This window comes from Aethalodelphis obliquidens, unplaced genomic scaffold (genome assembly GCF_003676395.1).
Source record: "Aethalodelphis obliquidens isolate GAN/ISIS:26980383/991018 unplaced genomic scaffold, ASM367639v1 scaffold2, whole genome shotgun sequence".
NCBI lineage: Eukaryota > Metazoa > Chordata > Mammalia > Artiodactyla > Delphinidae > Aethalodelphis > Aethalodelphis obliquidens.
In genome coordinates, this window is record NW_020837946.1 from 26,843,998 (window position 1) to 26,859,940 (window position 15,943).

The 15,943-nt window shown below is 37.6% G+C and overlaps 1 protein-coding gene across 2 annotated transcripts in view; it reads right to left on the bottom strand.

Moving 5' to 3' along the window:
- UNC80 (unc-80 subunit of NALCN channel complex) overlaps window positions 1–15,943 on the bottom strand; it is a 237,999-nt gene that overhangs the window by 213,751 nt on the left and 8,305 nt on the right. For both annotated transcript variants that reach the window (XM_027122575.1, XM_027122582.1), the window contains exons 5-7: window positions 10,481–10,604; window positions 8,241–8,314; window positions 5,099–5,238 (exon numbers count right to left, since the gene is read on the bottom strand). In XM_027122575.1, coding sequence (XP_026978376.1) covers window positions 5,099–5,238; window positions 8,241–8,314; window positions 10,481–10,604 — 338 coding nt within the window. The remainder of the gene's footprint in view (window positions 1–5,098; window positions 5,239–8,240; window positions 8,315–10,480; window positions 10,605–15,943) is intronic.

A 15,943-nucleotide genomic window follows, 5' to 3' on the forward strand; every position in this document is an offset into this window, starting at 1 on the left:
GAGTGAGTCATTTAATCTCTCTAAGCTTCAGCTCCTCATCTTTAAAAGAGAAACAATGTCTTCTTTGCATGGCTGTTGTGAAGATTAAACTCATCCACTTATTCAGCGCCCTTCACTAGGCCATGTGCCAGGCGCTAGAGATAGAGCAATGAGTGAAAGAGATTTGGTCCCTCTGCTCATGGATTTTACAGTGATAGCTAATCACACAGGTCTTTAAACTACAATTGCCATTTGTACCGTACGAGAAAACAGGGAGTTCTGTGATTGTATTTAAAATCTGCCAAAGCCTCCCTAGGAAGTAAGGAAATGCTATTTAAATTGAGTCTTGAAGAATGAGGAGCTGGTTAAGTAAAGAGAGATGGAAGAACCATCCAGGCAGATGGAATAACATACTCCAAATCTCAGAGCTAAGAGGAAGTACGATGCATGTGAAGAACTCAGAAGATGTTGGAATCTAGTGATGTGAATGTGAGTAATTACACAATGTTAGACAGGAGAACTAGACAGCGGCTAGATAATGTGGAGCTTTGAGGGGTATTTCAAGGATTTTGAATTTTATCTTGATAGCAGTGGGCAGCCTTTGAAAAAGTTAAAGTGTAGGAGTGGCATGATTAGTTTTTTTCATGTCTCTGTATGTCCTCCATTGGGTGGTGACAAGAGTGAATAAGAGAAGATTAATAAGTAGGCTGTTGCAGGACTCCAGGCAGGAGGTGATGAATGGCTTGAATAATGGTGGTGGCCATACAGGTAGGTGGAAGTAAGCAGATTCAGAATATTTTTATATGTGATTTTTCTCAGTCTTCCTTATATCATAAATTTAATAACTACTCATAGAGTTGCTCAAGCCCAAAACCTAAGTTATGCTTGATTCTTTTCTTTTTCTCACTCTTCACATCCAGTCATGTCAGCTCTACCTTAAATATATCTCAACTGCAACCTCATCTCAGCCTTTCCACCCCTGCTACCACCATCCTAACCAAGCCACATCCTCTCTCACCTGGACCGTTGCAAATGTCTCCTAACTAATATCTGTATCTACGTCTGCTTTCCAAGCCTAGTTTCATAAACCATCTGGAGTGATATTTAAAAAGTATAATTCACTTAATGTCACTCCACTGCTCAAACAACTCCAATGACTTTTCATCACACCTGGAACAAAATTCAAACTTCTTACCATGGCTTCCTGGCTCCTCTGTGATCTGACCCCTAATAACCACTTTGGTTTGATTCCCTACACCTTACCCCCTGCTCACCACTAGCCCCTGGTCACACTGGCCTCCCTTCCATTCCTGGAACACATTGAGCTTATTCCCACTTCAAAGCCTTTAGACTTGTTCCCTCTGCCTGGAGTGCTCTTCCCAGATCTTCCTGAGGCTGTGTCCTTCATATCATTTAGGTCTCTATGAAAAAGAGCCCATTTCCCATCCCTTTGTTTTGGTTTTGCCTTCTTAGTCCTAGAGTAACTTGAAAATATTTTTACTTATTTATGCATTTACTCTCTTTTATCTGTCTATCTTTTTAGAAAATAAGCTCTTTGAGGATAAGAACTTTGACACTGAAACAACCCTAGTGTCTAGAATACACTTAAAAGATATAGAAATGAATGAATAAATGAAAATTTAGACAAAACTATGAATGTAAAGACCCTAGTTCTGTTTTTTGGCACACAGGAGATGTCTAACAACAGGTAGTTCCTGTTGTTATTCTCTTTAATCTGTGTAGTAAGGAGTTACTTTTTCCCCAGATATGATTAAATTATACCGTTGATAACTTTGTTAGTGAGTTATTGTCACTAAATAAAATGAGAGTCTTGGTGTGTGGAGGGGTCATCATAGTGGTTACTTTTGAATAAGTGGAACAGTAATATGAGAAGAGTCTGTACATACTCAAAAGGACTGTGATGGATACACTTTGGGGAGCCACCCCTGCTTCCCACCTGATGGTGGTCACACCCTTTATAGTCCTATTTTCCTGAGTTTGGGCAGGGCCTGTGACTTTCATATAACCTATAGAATAGGGCAAAAGTAATGGCATGTCACTCTTGTGATTAGGTTATTTTATATGACAACGATAATGAGATGTCACTCCTGTGATTATGTTATATTATAAAGACTGTATAGGCAGACTGGAATTAGAGAGGACTTCTCTCCCTTGCTGGTTTTAAAGAAGTAAGCTGCCATGTTGTGAGGTAGCCTGTGGAGAGGCCACATAGCAATGAACTGTGGGTGGCCTCTAGGAATGGAGAGCAGCCCCGAAATAACAGCCAGCAAGTAAACAGGGCCCTCAGTCCTACACCCACAGGAAATGAATTCTGTCAACAACCTGAAAAGGCTTGTAAGCGGATCTTTCCTGAGTCAAGCCTGTGATGAGACTGTAGTCCATCCTGACACCTGGATTTCAGTCTGATAAGACCCTGAAGCAGAGTCCAGCTAAACTGTGCCTGGATTTCTGACGTACAGAAATTTTGAAATAAAAAAATGTGTGTTGTTTTAAGCCAGTAAGTTTGTTGTAATTTGTTACATAGCAATAGAAAACTAATACAAGAACCATATACAGAAACTAAAGAAAAGCAAAATTTAGTCAAATATAAAAAGGACATGCCAAATACATATATATATATGTATAACAATCACTTTGCTGTAAGTCAACTATACTTCAATTTTTTTAAAAGGCCATTAAATAGAGTTATCTAAAAATGAAATGAGTTTCATCTGAGAGTACTAACTTTCTCATTGCTGAAAGTGTCCAACTGGTTCAAATGTGGTTAGTTTATCAGCAAGGAGACAGGAGATTGGATTGGTTATCCTCACAGGGTTCCTACCCCATTAAAAATGATATGATTTTAAGAATGAATTATCACCATTGACCTGGCACAGTAAATCCTGTGGATAAACACAAACAACCCCTGCTTACACAACTAAAGTTGCTGTCAAACTTTCATATTCCCGACCAGCAAAAGCTTATTCAATGGAGCTACTTGCTTTTAAAATCCAAAATAAAGACACAAAAATAAACTCTTTTCATTTTGCTTTTTGAAAGCACAACATAGTGTTTTGGTTAAAAAGCAATTATATTCATTTGATTCCATGCTTTCAACAATTCTAAGAAATCTTAAAAAAAAAAAACAACACTATACACGGGGAGGGGGAAGGGTAAGCTGGGACGAAGTGAGAGAGTGGCATGGACACATATACACTACCAAATGTAACATAGATAGCTAGTGGGAAGCAGCCGCATAGCACAGGGAGATCAGCTCGGTGCTTTGTGACCACCTAGAGGGGTGGGATAGGGAGGGTGGGAGGGAGGCTCAAGAGGGGGGGGATATATGTATATGTATAGCTGATTCACTTTGTTATAAAGCAGAAACTAACACACCATCGTAAAGCAATTAAACTCCAATAAAGATGTTAAAAAATAAAACACTATACCCATGTGGCCTGATTCTGGTGCCAAAAGGAGGTAGATCATTTTAAAATTACCTACAAAAAGGCAAGTTAATACTGAGAGGAAATATCTGTGAATCTTTTCTCTGGGGGTGAGGGAGGTATAAGGACTTGTATCCAGAATACATTAAAAACTCCTACAATTCAATAAGAAGAAGACAAACAACTCAGTTAAAACTTGGGCAATGGTTTGAATAGGTATTTCACCAAAGAAGATATTCAGATAGCTAACAAAGACATGAAAATATACTTAACATCATTAGGTATTAGGGAAATGTAAATTAAAGCCACAATCAGATCTCACGTCACACCCACTAGAGTGGCTATAATAAAAAGACAACAATGAGTTCTGCCAAAGATATAGAGAAAAGTGAACCCTCATACATTTCTGGTGGGAATGTAAAATGGTGCAGCCATTTTGGAAAACAGTTTGATGGTTCTTTAAAAAATTAAACATAAATTTACCATACAACCCAGCAATTCCACTCCTAGGTATCTACCCAACAGAAAGAAAAACATTTGCCCATCCAAAAACATATACATGAATGTTCATTGAAGCATTATTCACAACAGGCAAAGCGTTAGAAACAACCTAAACATCCATCAACTAATGAATGGATAAACAAAATGTAACACATCCATACAACAGAATACTATTCAGCAACAAATCGGAATGAACCGTTTGTACGTGCTATGATCTAAAACGCTGTGCTGAAGGAAAGAATTCAGATGCAAAAGACTGCAGATGGTACGATTCCACTTATTTGAAGTATCCAGAATTGCAACTATATATAGACAAAAAGCATACTAAGCAATCAGTGTTTGAAATGGGCAGAGGGGATGTTTTGGGGTGATAGAAAATGTTCTGAAATTGAATTGTGTTCATAATTGTACAATTTTGTAAATTTGCTAACAATCATTAAACTGTACACTTAAAATGGGTTAATTTCATGGTATGCAAATTAAACCTCAATAAAACTATTTTTAAAATACCTCCTCTTAAAATACTATCTACTAGACAATAACGTCATTTGAAAACACGGATATACAAATGGTCTCAGGGACCCTCCCCTCCTAGGTGGAGTTTATAGATGGGTACAAAGGCAAACCTCATGAATCCAGGCTTTCATCATTTTATCAGGGAGTAGGAAGAAGTGGATCAATGTTTGTCCCTAGGGAAGGCGTCGGTAAGTAAAGTCACTATGACACAAGCTAACAGAGGCAGCCTTGGAATATTTACAAAGAACAGACTTTGGAATTCCCTGTCAGTACTTTAGAAGCACTCATTTTTTAATACAAGGATCTGCTGGTATAAAGTATTTTTATACATTAGAACAGATCATTTCACACTCCGGCAACACAATCTTTTGATAGCATCACTTATTTCTGCATCGAAATATTTAAAATATTATTCAGTTCAGACATCTCATTGAATCAGACATGTCTTTCCATGTCTACCCGAGTGTGTTTAAATGAGCTATTCATAGCTCATTTCTGGAATTATTAATCTAACTATACTTTGACCAAGAAGATGTACATACGTATCGTGCACTTACACATTTTAAGGGACAGAGGCTATATAAGTAGCTAGAAATGTATATTTAATTTTTGGGAGCTGGGGATACATTTTCAACCCTAACATTGCAATTGTGTACCTGGAATGTGATGGTCCTCTTTCCTGGGAAGTCTGGGAGGACAGACTTCCATCAAGGGAGTTTCCTCGGTGGCAGCCTGAAATGGTGGCCTTGGGTGAGATGGAATCTGACTGGAACGTTTCAGAGACCACCTGGAGTCCCTTTTGGGGGTGGAGATAGTAGATTAGTGCTTTATTTTCCTTCAGGCATATCCTCTAGAATTATCTATCATATTATATACATTGTTTTTTAAGTTAAAAAAATTTGCAGCATAGTTAAATATCATGTCATAGAGGAAGGGATTTTGCCTTCATTTAAGAGGGAATGGAAACTGGCTTCTAGAGAGCACCTGTGTTATTCTAAGCCTTGGGCTAAGTACTTTCATGTCCTTTATTTCACTTTGCCCTTGATTCTTTTCTTTTTCACCTCCATGTCCAGTATCTACAGAAGAAGAGCTACAAACCAACAATTCATCAAAGATACACCAATACTGAGGTGAACTGAATAGAGACATGAGGCAGAGAACAAGGGTCAGGTTAGAAAGAGCTAATCAAATCAAAGACAAAACATAAGAATGAAAGTGCAAGGTTCAGGTTTTTCCATTACGCATCAGGGGGGCATGTAATACATTTTTCCAATTGGATACAATTACCTTTACTTGTAAGTACAAATTCATTTCACTTTATTTACAGAGTAGTTTAATTACATTTAGCTGATAAATGTAATTCTGCCCAGGTAATGTGAGCTATTTTTCCATCAGTATTACAGATAAAATTCTTTGCTAAAAGATAAAGACCCTCAAAAACTGATCCTAGCATTTTAGCCCTTACAATTTCGATTTTCATATGTAAAATAAGAAAGCATTGTTCAAACATGATGCATAGAGAGACAAATACAGCTAGAAATTTGATGAAATAAATCCTTTGAATTTGATCAAAGAATCCTTCCGCATGAACATATGATGTGTGTTTCATGTTAGATTTTTGGAGATAAAAAAATATTGGATGAACCTGAACCTTGAAATCCAGAGCTTACAGTTTAGTTTTAAGAGAAGTAAATACAGGTTACAGCAGCACATCTGATAGAAGTATAATGCAAGCCACATATAGGAGACACACACCTAATTTTTAAAGTAGTAAAAAGAAATAGGCAAAATTAAAATTTTAATAATATAGTCTGTTTAATCCCAAATTTTCATTTCAACGTGTCATCAATATAAGTGTTACCAATAAGTATTTACATTTTTTATACTAAATTTTCAATGTCGGGTATACATTTTATACTTAACACCAATTCAGACTATTCAATCAATTCAAACTAATCATATTTCAAGTGCTCAGTAGCCAAATGCGCCTGGTGGCTACCATATTGGACAGTGTAGATTTAGAGTAATTAGACAAGAGTTCATGAGGAGTCAAGATCTAAATTCGTCCCTAAAAGAAAGATACAATTTACGTGGGGAGGAGGAAACAGTCTGAGGGAAGACCCAGAGACTAAAACTGCATGCTCTGCCCCCTGGGAGCAGTGCTTAACTAACTGAAGGGATAATCAGGGTCACCTAAGAAGGATGATGTCAAGTGGTGGAATGCACAGAGAGCCAGGGAGAGGAGTGTGGTCTTGAGGTGATGATTAAAGGTTCCTAAGGAGGAAGGGATATAATAAAAGGATGGCACCTTGTATATAATGAGCCTCTGTGGAAATGATGAGTTAATAAAAAAATGATGCATTAGGAAGATTAGTCAGGCATTATGAACTGATATATGTGTGAAGCAGGAGAGGCTAGAGGTAGAAAATCCAATCTGCGGCTCCAGCTGCAATCTAGTTACAAGGACCTGGATTTAGCGGGGTAGCAGTGCACACCTGAGCAACGGGATGAAAAGAAAACAGTATGACTCAGGAAATCAAATGGAAAGGATTAAAGAGACTGAAATGTGGGATTTATGTATTTCATTGTATCTAAGATGTCTTCAAGTTATAAGATACACCATTATTTTATGTATGATTAAGAAAAAAATTTCTGTTAATTAAATTAGGACACTTCTTATCAGTGAGAACTTTTTAATTTTATACTTATTAAAAAGGTCTACCTTAAAAAAAAAAGGTCTACCTTAGCCTTATTTATGCAGAGCTTTTGATTATATATTAATCCCATGTATATGTAAAAAGGAAAATATAAGTGAAATAAATTTGTGTAGGTATTCCTAAAATTCTTTCACATTTAGCAATTTCAACTCAGAGCTGTTGATATATATTTCTCCATAGAATAACTTCCTCTGTGTCAAGAGTGTTATTTCTTAAAAGAGTGCTTCACTATCCCCTCTGACATACTATTCTAAGCCACTGACCCTGATTCTGCAAACCTGGATGCTGAAAATGACCAAATTTATGCTGCAAGAATGACAATCATATCAAGACTTCTACCAGGCAGGGAGATGGTTAGAGGCCAAAGATCATGAAATACACTAGATTTCAAATATGTTAAAAGTGAAAAAAATGTACATCTTAGAATAGATGAAATACAGCATATAAATCACAGTGTCTATACTTAGCAATTGCTCAGTAGGAGATATACTAGGACTCCAAAATTTCTAGTTTTCATGGTGAAAAGGATGGTGCTACTCCTGGCAATAATGCATGAACTGGAAAGAGGATCCAATTTTGATGGAAAGCAGTAAAGTGTATTTTTCACATGCTGAACTGGAAGTGAAAGCAGGTCATCTAACACGTATTAAGTTAATGACAGTATACATTTCTATGTGGCTTTGAACTACCCTGGTCTTCATTTCTCTTCTGAATCAAATAGTGCATGATGAATTTACATTAAATTATATTCTGTTTTATTATGCATCTTCTGTTTTATGTGGATTGGTCTTGATTCCCCATTAAACTTTACTTTCCTTAAAGGATGCTGTAACTTAAACCTCCTTTCCTTCCCCACTGCTGCAGGACTATTGTACCTATATTAGGTTTGCCTAGCAAATATTAGGAGACTCAATAATTGAGAACAAGATGATACTTGAGTTAATGCAGGATGAATAATGATAACTAACATTTATTGTTACATGCTAGCCATTGAGATACAGCACTGGTCAAGTCTTACCCTTCACACTACACTACGTTCAAGGAATGACCACCCTTCTTCTCATGATTATAATATACTCACCTCTCGGTGTCTTGGGTCTTGATTTGGTGATTCACAGGTCTGACTTTGACTGTTGATGGGAGAGCTTCTCTTAGCTGCAAAGATAGATGAAATCCCACCACAAATTTTATAAGTTTATATGTTATATAAGGTATTTTATTTCCTAAGTTCATTCCACTTTCAAATCAAAAACCTATTTTAATAGATCATTAAAACCTTGCAAGAAGACATTTAATAGCATATGTTGTAAGAGAAATCACATAACCTATTCAAAAATCTTAGCATTTCTAGGATATCAATATAGATTTCTTTCTTTATTCAGTATGACTCAATAAGTTAAGGTGCTAAAAATTGGCCATACTAAAAATTATAACAGTTAACATCTACATATTACCTAATATCTGTCAAGTCCTGTTCTAAGCGTTTTACATATATCAACTGATTCAACACTTACAATAACCCTGTAATAACTTATGGTATACTTCCAGACCCATTTTACAGATGAAGATACTAAGAAACAGGGAATTTAACTTGCCCAAGGTCACTGACCCTTAGAAAAAGGTTCCAGCCCAGGCTACCCGGCTCCAGGTGCTTTATTGAACACATTAAGCTGCCCCTGAGGTAAGATTCAAACCAGTCACATCTTTACCGGAGGATCAATGGGAAGCCAAAACGACAGGCCCCATTTGAATTGGAATATTTTGGTGCTGAGAGGCAAAGTGATTTACCAAATCACAAAGCAAGAGATCAGAGGAGTGTCACTCATGTGCCATTGTTTTTCTTCTGGCCATGCTAAGTTGAATTTTCCCTCAGTGGACACCATTTCAAGTCCAGAGGCATCAAGCAGCGGGTAAGGAACCCGCTGTGAATATCACTGAGAAGCACAGGGAGCGGGGAAGTGAATAGCTTAGGTGCTTTCATGGAGGGACATGATTCCTTAGTTTTTATACAAGTGTTAACCTCATTCCATCCATGGATTCTGAAGTAGGTCACTTCTGACTATGGCATCTTTACTTAGTTCCTTGATATCTGAATATTATGATAGACTGTTACTCTTTAATTTACAATTTATTTCAATAGTTAATGGATTATATACATGTAAATTGAGGGATTAGTCTACTTTCACTGTATGAAAAATTTCATCTTTTGAATGGCTATAATAAGCATGATTTGTCACTATAAGCATCTTATCACATATATGAATAATATGCAACTCCTCAGTTTACAAAATCCCTTAACATTCTATGAACCTTGCAAGTTTGTGTTAAGTTATAGGGGAAAATAAAGCATGTAAGAACTTGTTTATGGTTTCCTTCCCTTTACAAAGCTCTTTTCCATTCATAATCCTCCACTGTCTGCAGAAAAACCTTATAAAGTTAACAAACTATATATATATATATATGTATGTATATATGTATACATATATATACTTCTGTATATACTTCAGTGTGTGTATATACACACACACACACACTTCTGTAGATTTCCCACACAATTTATCTCTTTTTAAATTTTGTTATTGATGCTAAAAGTTGGGCTGGGAATAGAAGTATGTAATTAAGCACTCTCTATAAAATGGGCACTTTATATGCATTTTTATTGACTCCTCACTATGAAGCCATATAAGGTGGTATTTTTATCTCCATTTTAAAGAAATAGAAATGCTCAGGGAGGTGAGGTTACATACATGGTAAGAGATAGATCTGGGGTAGAGCATGAACTTTTCAGTCACTTTTCAAGTTATCATGTTGTACTCTTTCTACAATTCAACAGTAGGACTATTGCATTGGACCATTCCTGTAGTGAAATGCCTTGATAAAAAGAAAAACCAAAAACAACCCACTAAGGCGAGATCCTTAAGGAGCTGCTACTCCATCTACCATAATGATGAAATAATAATGGCTACCACTTACTCACTTACTATGTGCCTGGCATTCTTCTAAGTAATGTTACATATATTAACTCATCTTTCCTCATAACAACTCTGTAAGTACTTGTAATACTGTGTTTTGACCCCTACCCTATTTTACAGATGAGGAAACACAGGCACAGGAAGTTTAAATGACTTACCCAAAGTCACACAACTCAGCAGCATGTGCTCCTGGTTTAGAGTTTCTCATCATGTAAATGAGCCCTGTACCTCGGGCACCTAGACAACACCCTGAAGTTGTCTTCCTCTTGGTTTCTTAAGAGCAAATCATCCCATCGCCCTCACTCCTGTGTATGCTGACACTGTCCCACTGGGCGTCTGAGTCACAAACCTGTAATGATGTTCCTGATGGGCTTCACCAGTGCTGTGAAGCCAGAGACTTCGGGCTGTCTGTGCTCCCACATGGGCTGCCATATAACAAGCCCACTCGCCAGTCGGAACGTGAGGTCAGATTCCTGGGAGAAGAGAAGATCTATATCCAAGAACTGGCTGAAGGGACCAGTCAATGCAACGGTTAACATCATTCACCCAATAGTTTGTGGCACAAACTACTGGGTGTAAGATAGGCTCAAGGATGTATTGTACAACATGGGGAATATAGCCAATATTTTGTAATAACTATAAATGGAAGGTAACCTTCTAAAATTGTATAAAAAAAGAACATCATTCACACGATTATTTTCAAAGCAGGCTGATCTTCAAGACCTTTCTTCTTCACTCTGATGGTGTTTCTAGGGTAAACCAATAGCCTTAAATTATCATCATAACTACGACAGAAATCACGGTGGTCTGCTTTAGGCAAAATGAATAATTAATAAAGATGCAGCTTTGGGTAGAGCGTGAAACACACAATTATTGTTTTCTGTTAGCAATGACTGAGGCCTTTTTATTTCAAGGGTCTTGGCAGATCTCTTTACTTGTGGTTATTGTTATTATTCCTCTTAATGATTTAATGGTCCTTCTTTCTCCCTCATAAGGCAATATCCTCAGATGCTATTTTGACTTTCTATTCTCCAGTCTATCTCTTGTTCTTGCATTTCATGGAATCAGGAACATATAGTTAGACCCTTCTTAGCATGTTATTTTATACTGTTGCCTTCTCAACAATCTTTAATTCCCTGAGGGCAGCGATGTAGCCACAGCCCCTGTCATCATCACAATGCTAAATACAGCATTAGGAATTGGGTGCATGATAAGTACTTGCTGAACTGTACTTACTTTACAACCCATACTCATTCGGTTATCTACAACTGAAGGTCTATTCCAGGGAGTACATTCTCTGCTTCATCATTACATCATTTTGAGTGGCTGAGATGTTTAAAATGCAATTGTATAAGTACAAATGTATGACATTCTGAGGTTACATTTTCAAAAACTCGGCCTCTCAAAACAATGTAGAGATGGAAGCAGAGAGAATGATTGCAGATTAATGAACATAACTGAAACCAGGAATTCACAGGGTGGTGATTTGCAACCTGGCTTGTATATTATAATCACCTGGGGAGCTTTTAAGACCTAGGAGGCCCAGGCCCCACTTCCTCCCCTAACCAGACCAATTAAATTAGAATTGCTGTGAGGTTTTCTTGAGTTGCCCCTGGTGACTCTCATGTGTAGCTATGGTTGAAAATCACTGATCTAGAAGGAGGAGAGCTGGAAAGAAACTGAAAAAAAGGAAAACAAATTTATTCTGCAAATGGTGAATCAATGTAGCTCAAAGGAAGCTTCAACTGGAAAGGCTAGATGAAACCCCTGAATAAATCTCCACGTTGGTAAAGAGGGGACTCTTCCGTAAGCTATAGGCCAAGGTCCTGGCACCACAGCAGTACCCATGATGGAAAAGCATCTAGTGTCAGTATTGGAAAAGCATTTGTTCAAATTCATGCCACTTTCATTCTACAAATATTTATAGACCACCTACTGTGTACCTGGTCCTATTCTAGGTTCTGGGATACAACAGTGAACAAAGCATACAAAAATCCCTGCTCTCCAGTGCAAAGGAGAAGTAAAGGAGGGAAAGGGAAGTACCAGACAAGGTGCTGGTATTTTAGACAGGAAGGCCAGGGAAGCCCTTCTTGTGCAGGTGACTTTTGAATAAGGATCTGAATGAAATGAAGGAGCTGCCAAGTAGATATTTCCAGAAAAAGCATTTTGTGAAAAGGGATCAGCAAGTGCAAAGGTCCTAAGTATATCTTGTGTGTCAAGAAACAGCCAAGAGACTGCGGGCCTGGAGTCAAGCGAATGACAGAAGAGTAGAAAAAAATAAGATTGGAGACGTTTTTGAATGCCAAATAATATAGGGCCTGATACGTCATAGTAAGGGCTTCAATTACTGAGTAACATGAGAAGTCACTGGAGGGTTTTGAATAGTGGAATGACATGACTCGATGTATGTTTTGAGGATCACTCAGGCTATTGAGAATAGTTTGAGAAAGGGCAAGGGAGGAAAGAGACTAGGGAGCTGTTATTACCAACTAGGTGAAAGATCGTTAGACCAGGGTATCAGTAGAGGGAAAAATGAGAAGCTGTAGATTCTGGATACATTTTGAAGATACAGTTTATAGAATTTGTTAACTGACTAGAGGTAGAGTGTAGGAAAATGAGATGTCAAAGATTTTTTGGCTTTGCCACTGATAAAGATGGGCAAGATAAAGGAGGAACAGGTTTGGGGATATCAGGAGCCTAGTTTTAGACATGTTAAGTTTGAGAGGCCTGTTAGACATTCAACTAGATATACTGAGTAAACAACTAGATAGAGCCGAAGTTAAGGGGAAAGCAACCCCTTTCCCTTGAAATGGACATGGGGAAGTCTGCATGGTATCATGTGTGATCCAGCAATCAGGGAATTCACCATGTGCAAAGTATATCAGATTTGTCTCCAGAAATGCAGAATGCTAAATCACAATTAATCTGGTTTTGACAATTTCTTAGTTTCAGAGATTGGTCCTTTTCCACATTTCTTCTAAGTAATCTTGGCACAAATAAAACTCCAATGGACATTGCAGCAGGAAGTGGGCTCTCTTAAACTGACATCCTGGCCTTTAACCTCTGCTCTATCCACTCAGTGACAGTTACTGTCATCATTTTGTTTTGTTTGATATACCCCCAACTAGACTGTATATTTCTTGAAGACAAGTTGAGATCTCCTTCTGGGCATTTTTCCTTGAACATCAATACATAATTGTTGATTGAACATCAATACATAATTGTTGATTAATTGAGCATGTTACAGTCTCCAAATACCACCAAATAAATCTGATCATTCTTTAGACCTGAACACCTGCAGAATGGATGGCCAGTTCTTATGTTGATATGCTCCTTTGTAAGTCCTCTTAAGTTGGCTGAATGTATAAACTCTGGGTCACTAATTCCTCTTATAGAATTCCCTTTCATGGGTCACCCAGTGTGATATATACACATATGCACACATGAACAGAAACTCTGTAGTTGGAGAAGGTACTCTATCATTCAAACAGCTGTGGGGTGGGTGGTCTAGAAAGGTTGAGAAAAACCAGAAGGTGTAAAAATTCAAAGAATCAACATTTCCACAATGTTGCTTGCAATGAAAGCCTGTTTTTAGAATTGCTGACATGAAGCAATTCTAAATGTGTTTACTAGTAGCTTAGAGACATCTACTTAAACAACTATTATTTTAAATTCTGTTTTAAAGTTGTTTACTTCAGACATACGAATTTTATAAAAATCTCCTTGAGGGCTTGGATTTTGTTTTATCCCCTGCCATTTCTCCAGCACTCTGAACAGTGCCTAGCATGCAGTAGGCACTCAATAAATATTTATGGAAGGAATAAGTGATTAGGATCAAATCAAGAAAATGTTGGCAGCACAGTTAAAGTAGATTCCTTAGTTGTAACAAATGTTCATCATTTAATAATATATTTGACAGAATTTTCAGATTATTGATTTCATATAAAATATTTGAGCTAGTTATAAAGTAAAAGCATAAAAATGCATTGAATTATACACTGTCTTACAAAAGGATGAGTCACTTAGATTATTTGCTAATTAGTAAACTAATTAATTCAATAAATATCAATTAAATGCCTACAAAACACAGACACTACATTAGCTACCCATGATACAATGATAATTCCTATTCTCAAACCATCTGGAATCTAGTAGAAGAGATGGACAGATAAAGAGATAATGATAATAAGAAGCTAAAAATAATTTTTAAAAATATGTCTAATATATTATAGAGATAGAGAAGGAGGGAGGATAGATCTTGAATGAAGTCATAAATGATGAGTAAGAATTTTCTAGGCAGAAGGGTAGGGTAGGAGGGTATTCCAGGTGACATGACCAGCATGAAATAGGCCTGGAACAAAGCATGTTATGTTCTTAGGGAGACTCCAAGCATTCGGAGCTCATAGTCAGGAGAGGTAACCACGCAGGTCATGGAGGTCCCAGTTACCACACTGGAGAGCTAGAGTTTCATCCTCTGTATAATGAGAAATCAACAAATTACTTTAAGTATGTTAGTGATATGTTCAGATATGCATTTTAGAGAGATCACTTTGGTGTTGAGGTTGGATTTTATGAGACAAGCCAGGAGACTGTAAATCCAGTTAGAAAGTGGCCCAAGTAAGAGGCCCAAGCAATGGATGATGAAATCTTGGGTTAAGGAGGATAATAGGGATGAAGAAAATTAGGTAAATTTGAGAAATATTTAAGAGACAAAATGAGTAGAACTCTGTGATTAGTGGAATGTGTAGGTAAGGATGAAGGAGTAATCAAAGGAAGCCCCTAGGTTTTGAGTTTATATGAATGGGTCCATCACCTGAAATATAGAACATCAGGACAATGGCTCACTCCAGGGGAAATCTGAAATGCCCGTAGATTATCTATCTGGAGAAGCTAGTTGACAAGTTGGTCTAGAGGTTAGGAAAGGAGACTACTTTAGACATATAAAATTAGATGACCTCAGCCTATTAGGACACAAATGGTAAATGAAGCAGGAGGGGAGGTCTGCAAAGAGAAGACAAAGTGAGAAGTGCAAAGGGTCTAGGTTGCATCTCTGGAGAACCACAATGTTAGAGGGGCAGGCAAAGAAGATACGCTCTCAAAGGAGATAGAGCAGATAGCCAGGGATGCAAGGTGAACTAGCAGAGTTTGGTGCTACCAAAGGAATAAAAAACTTCAAGAAGAAAGGATTGTAAGTTCAAATGCAGCTAAATTTTAGTGAAATGAAGACAGCAAAATAAATATTAGGTTCAATAGCTCAAGGTTGTTCATGACCTTGATGAGAAGAGTTCCAGCACAGAAACAAAAGAAACAGTATAGTTTTGTAGAAAGTCAGATGGAATTGGGTTTGAATCCCACCTCGGTTACTTAAATGAGCTTGATTATTACCTCTCTGGACCTCAGTTTCCTCTTTGGTAAAATGAAGACAAAGATATCCACCTTCCTGTGGGTGTTTGTAAAAATGAGAAATGACATGTGAACACTTCTGTTACCTAATAGAGGAAAGCAAGTGGAAGGGATTGAGGAGGTGTAAAGTGGAGGCACAGGCTCATGCCTAGACTGGATTTCAGCCCTTCATGCCTCCTGCAGCATTATGTCCTATAAGAGCCTCAACATAAAACATTGTCTATGTGAGCACAGAGTGGGGACTCGAGGGAATCAATGACAAGTGGGGCAGCACACGGAGCTTGAGACCACAATTTGTAGAAACAACAGGCTGGATTGTTGTCTAGTTTTACCCCAGGAGCATGAAGATCTCTGGGGCTGGGATAGAAAAGGTGGCTTTCAGTCTTGATCTGGGGCTGGAGTTCTGAAG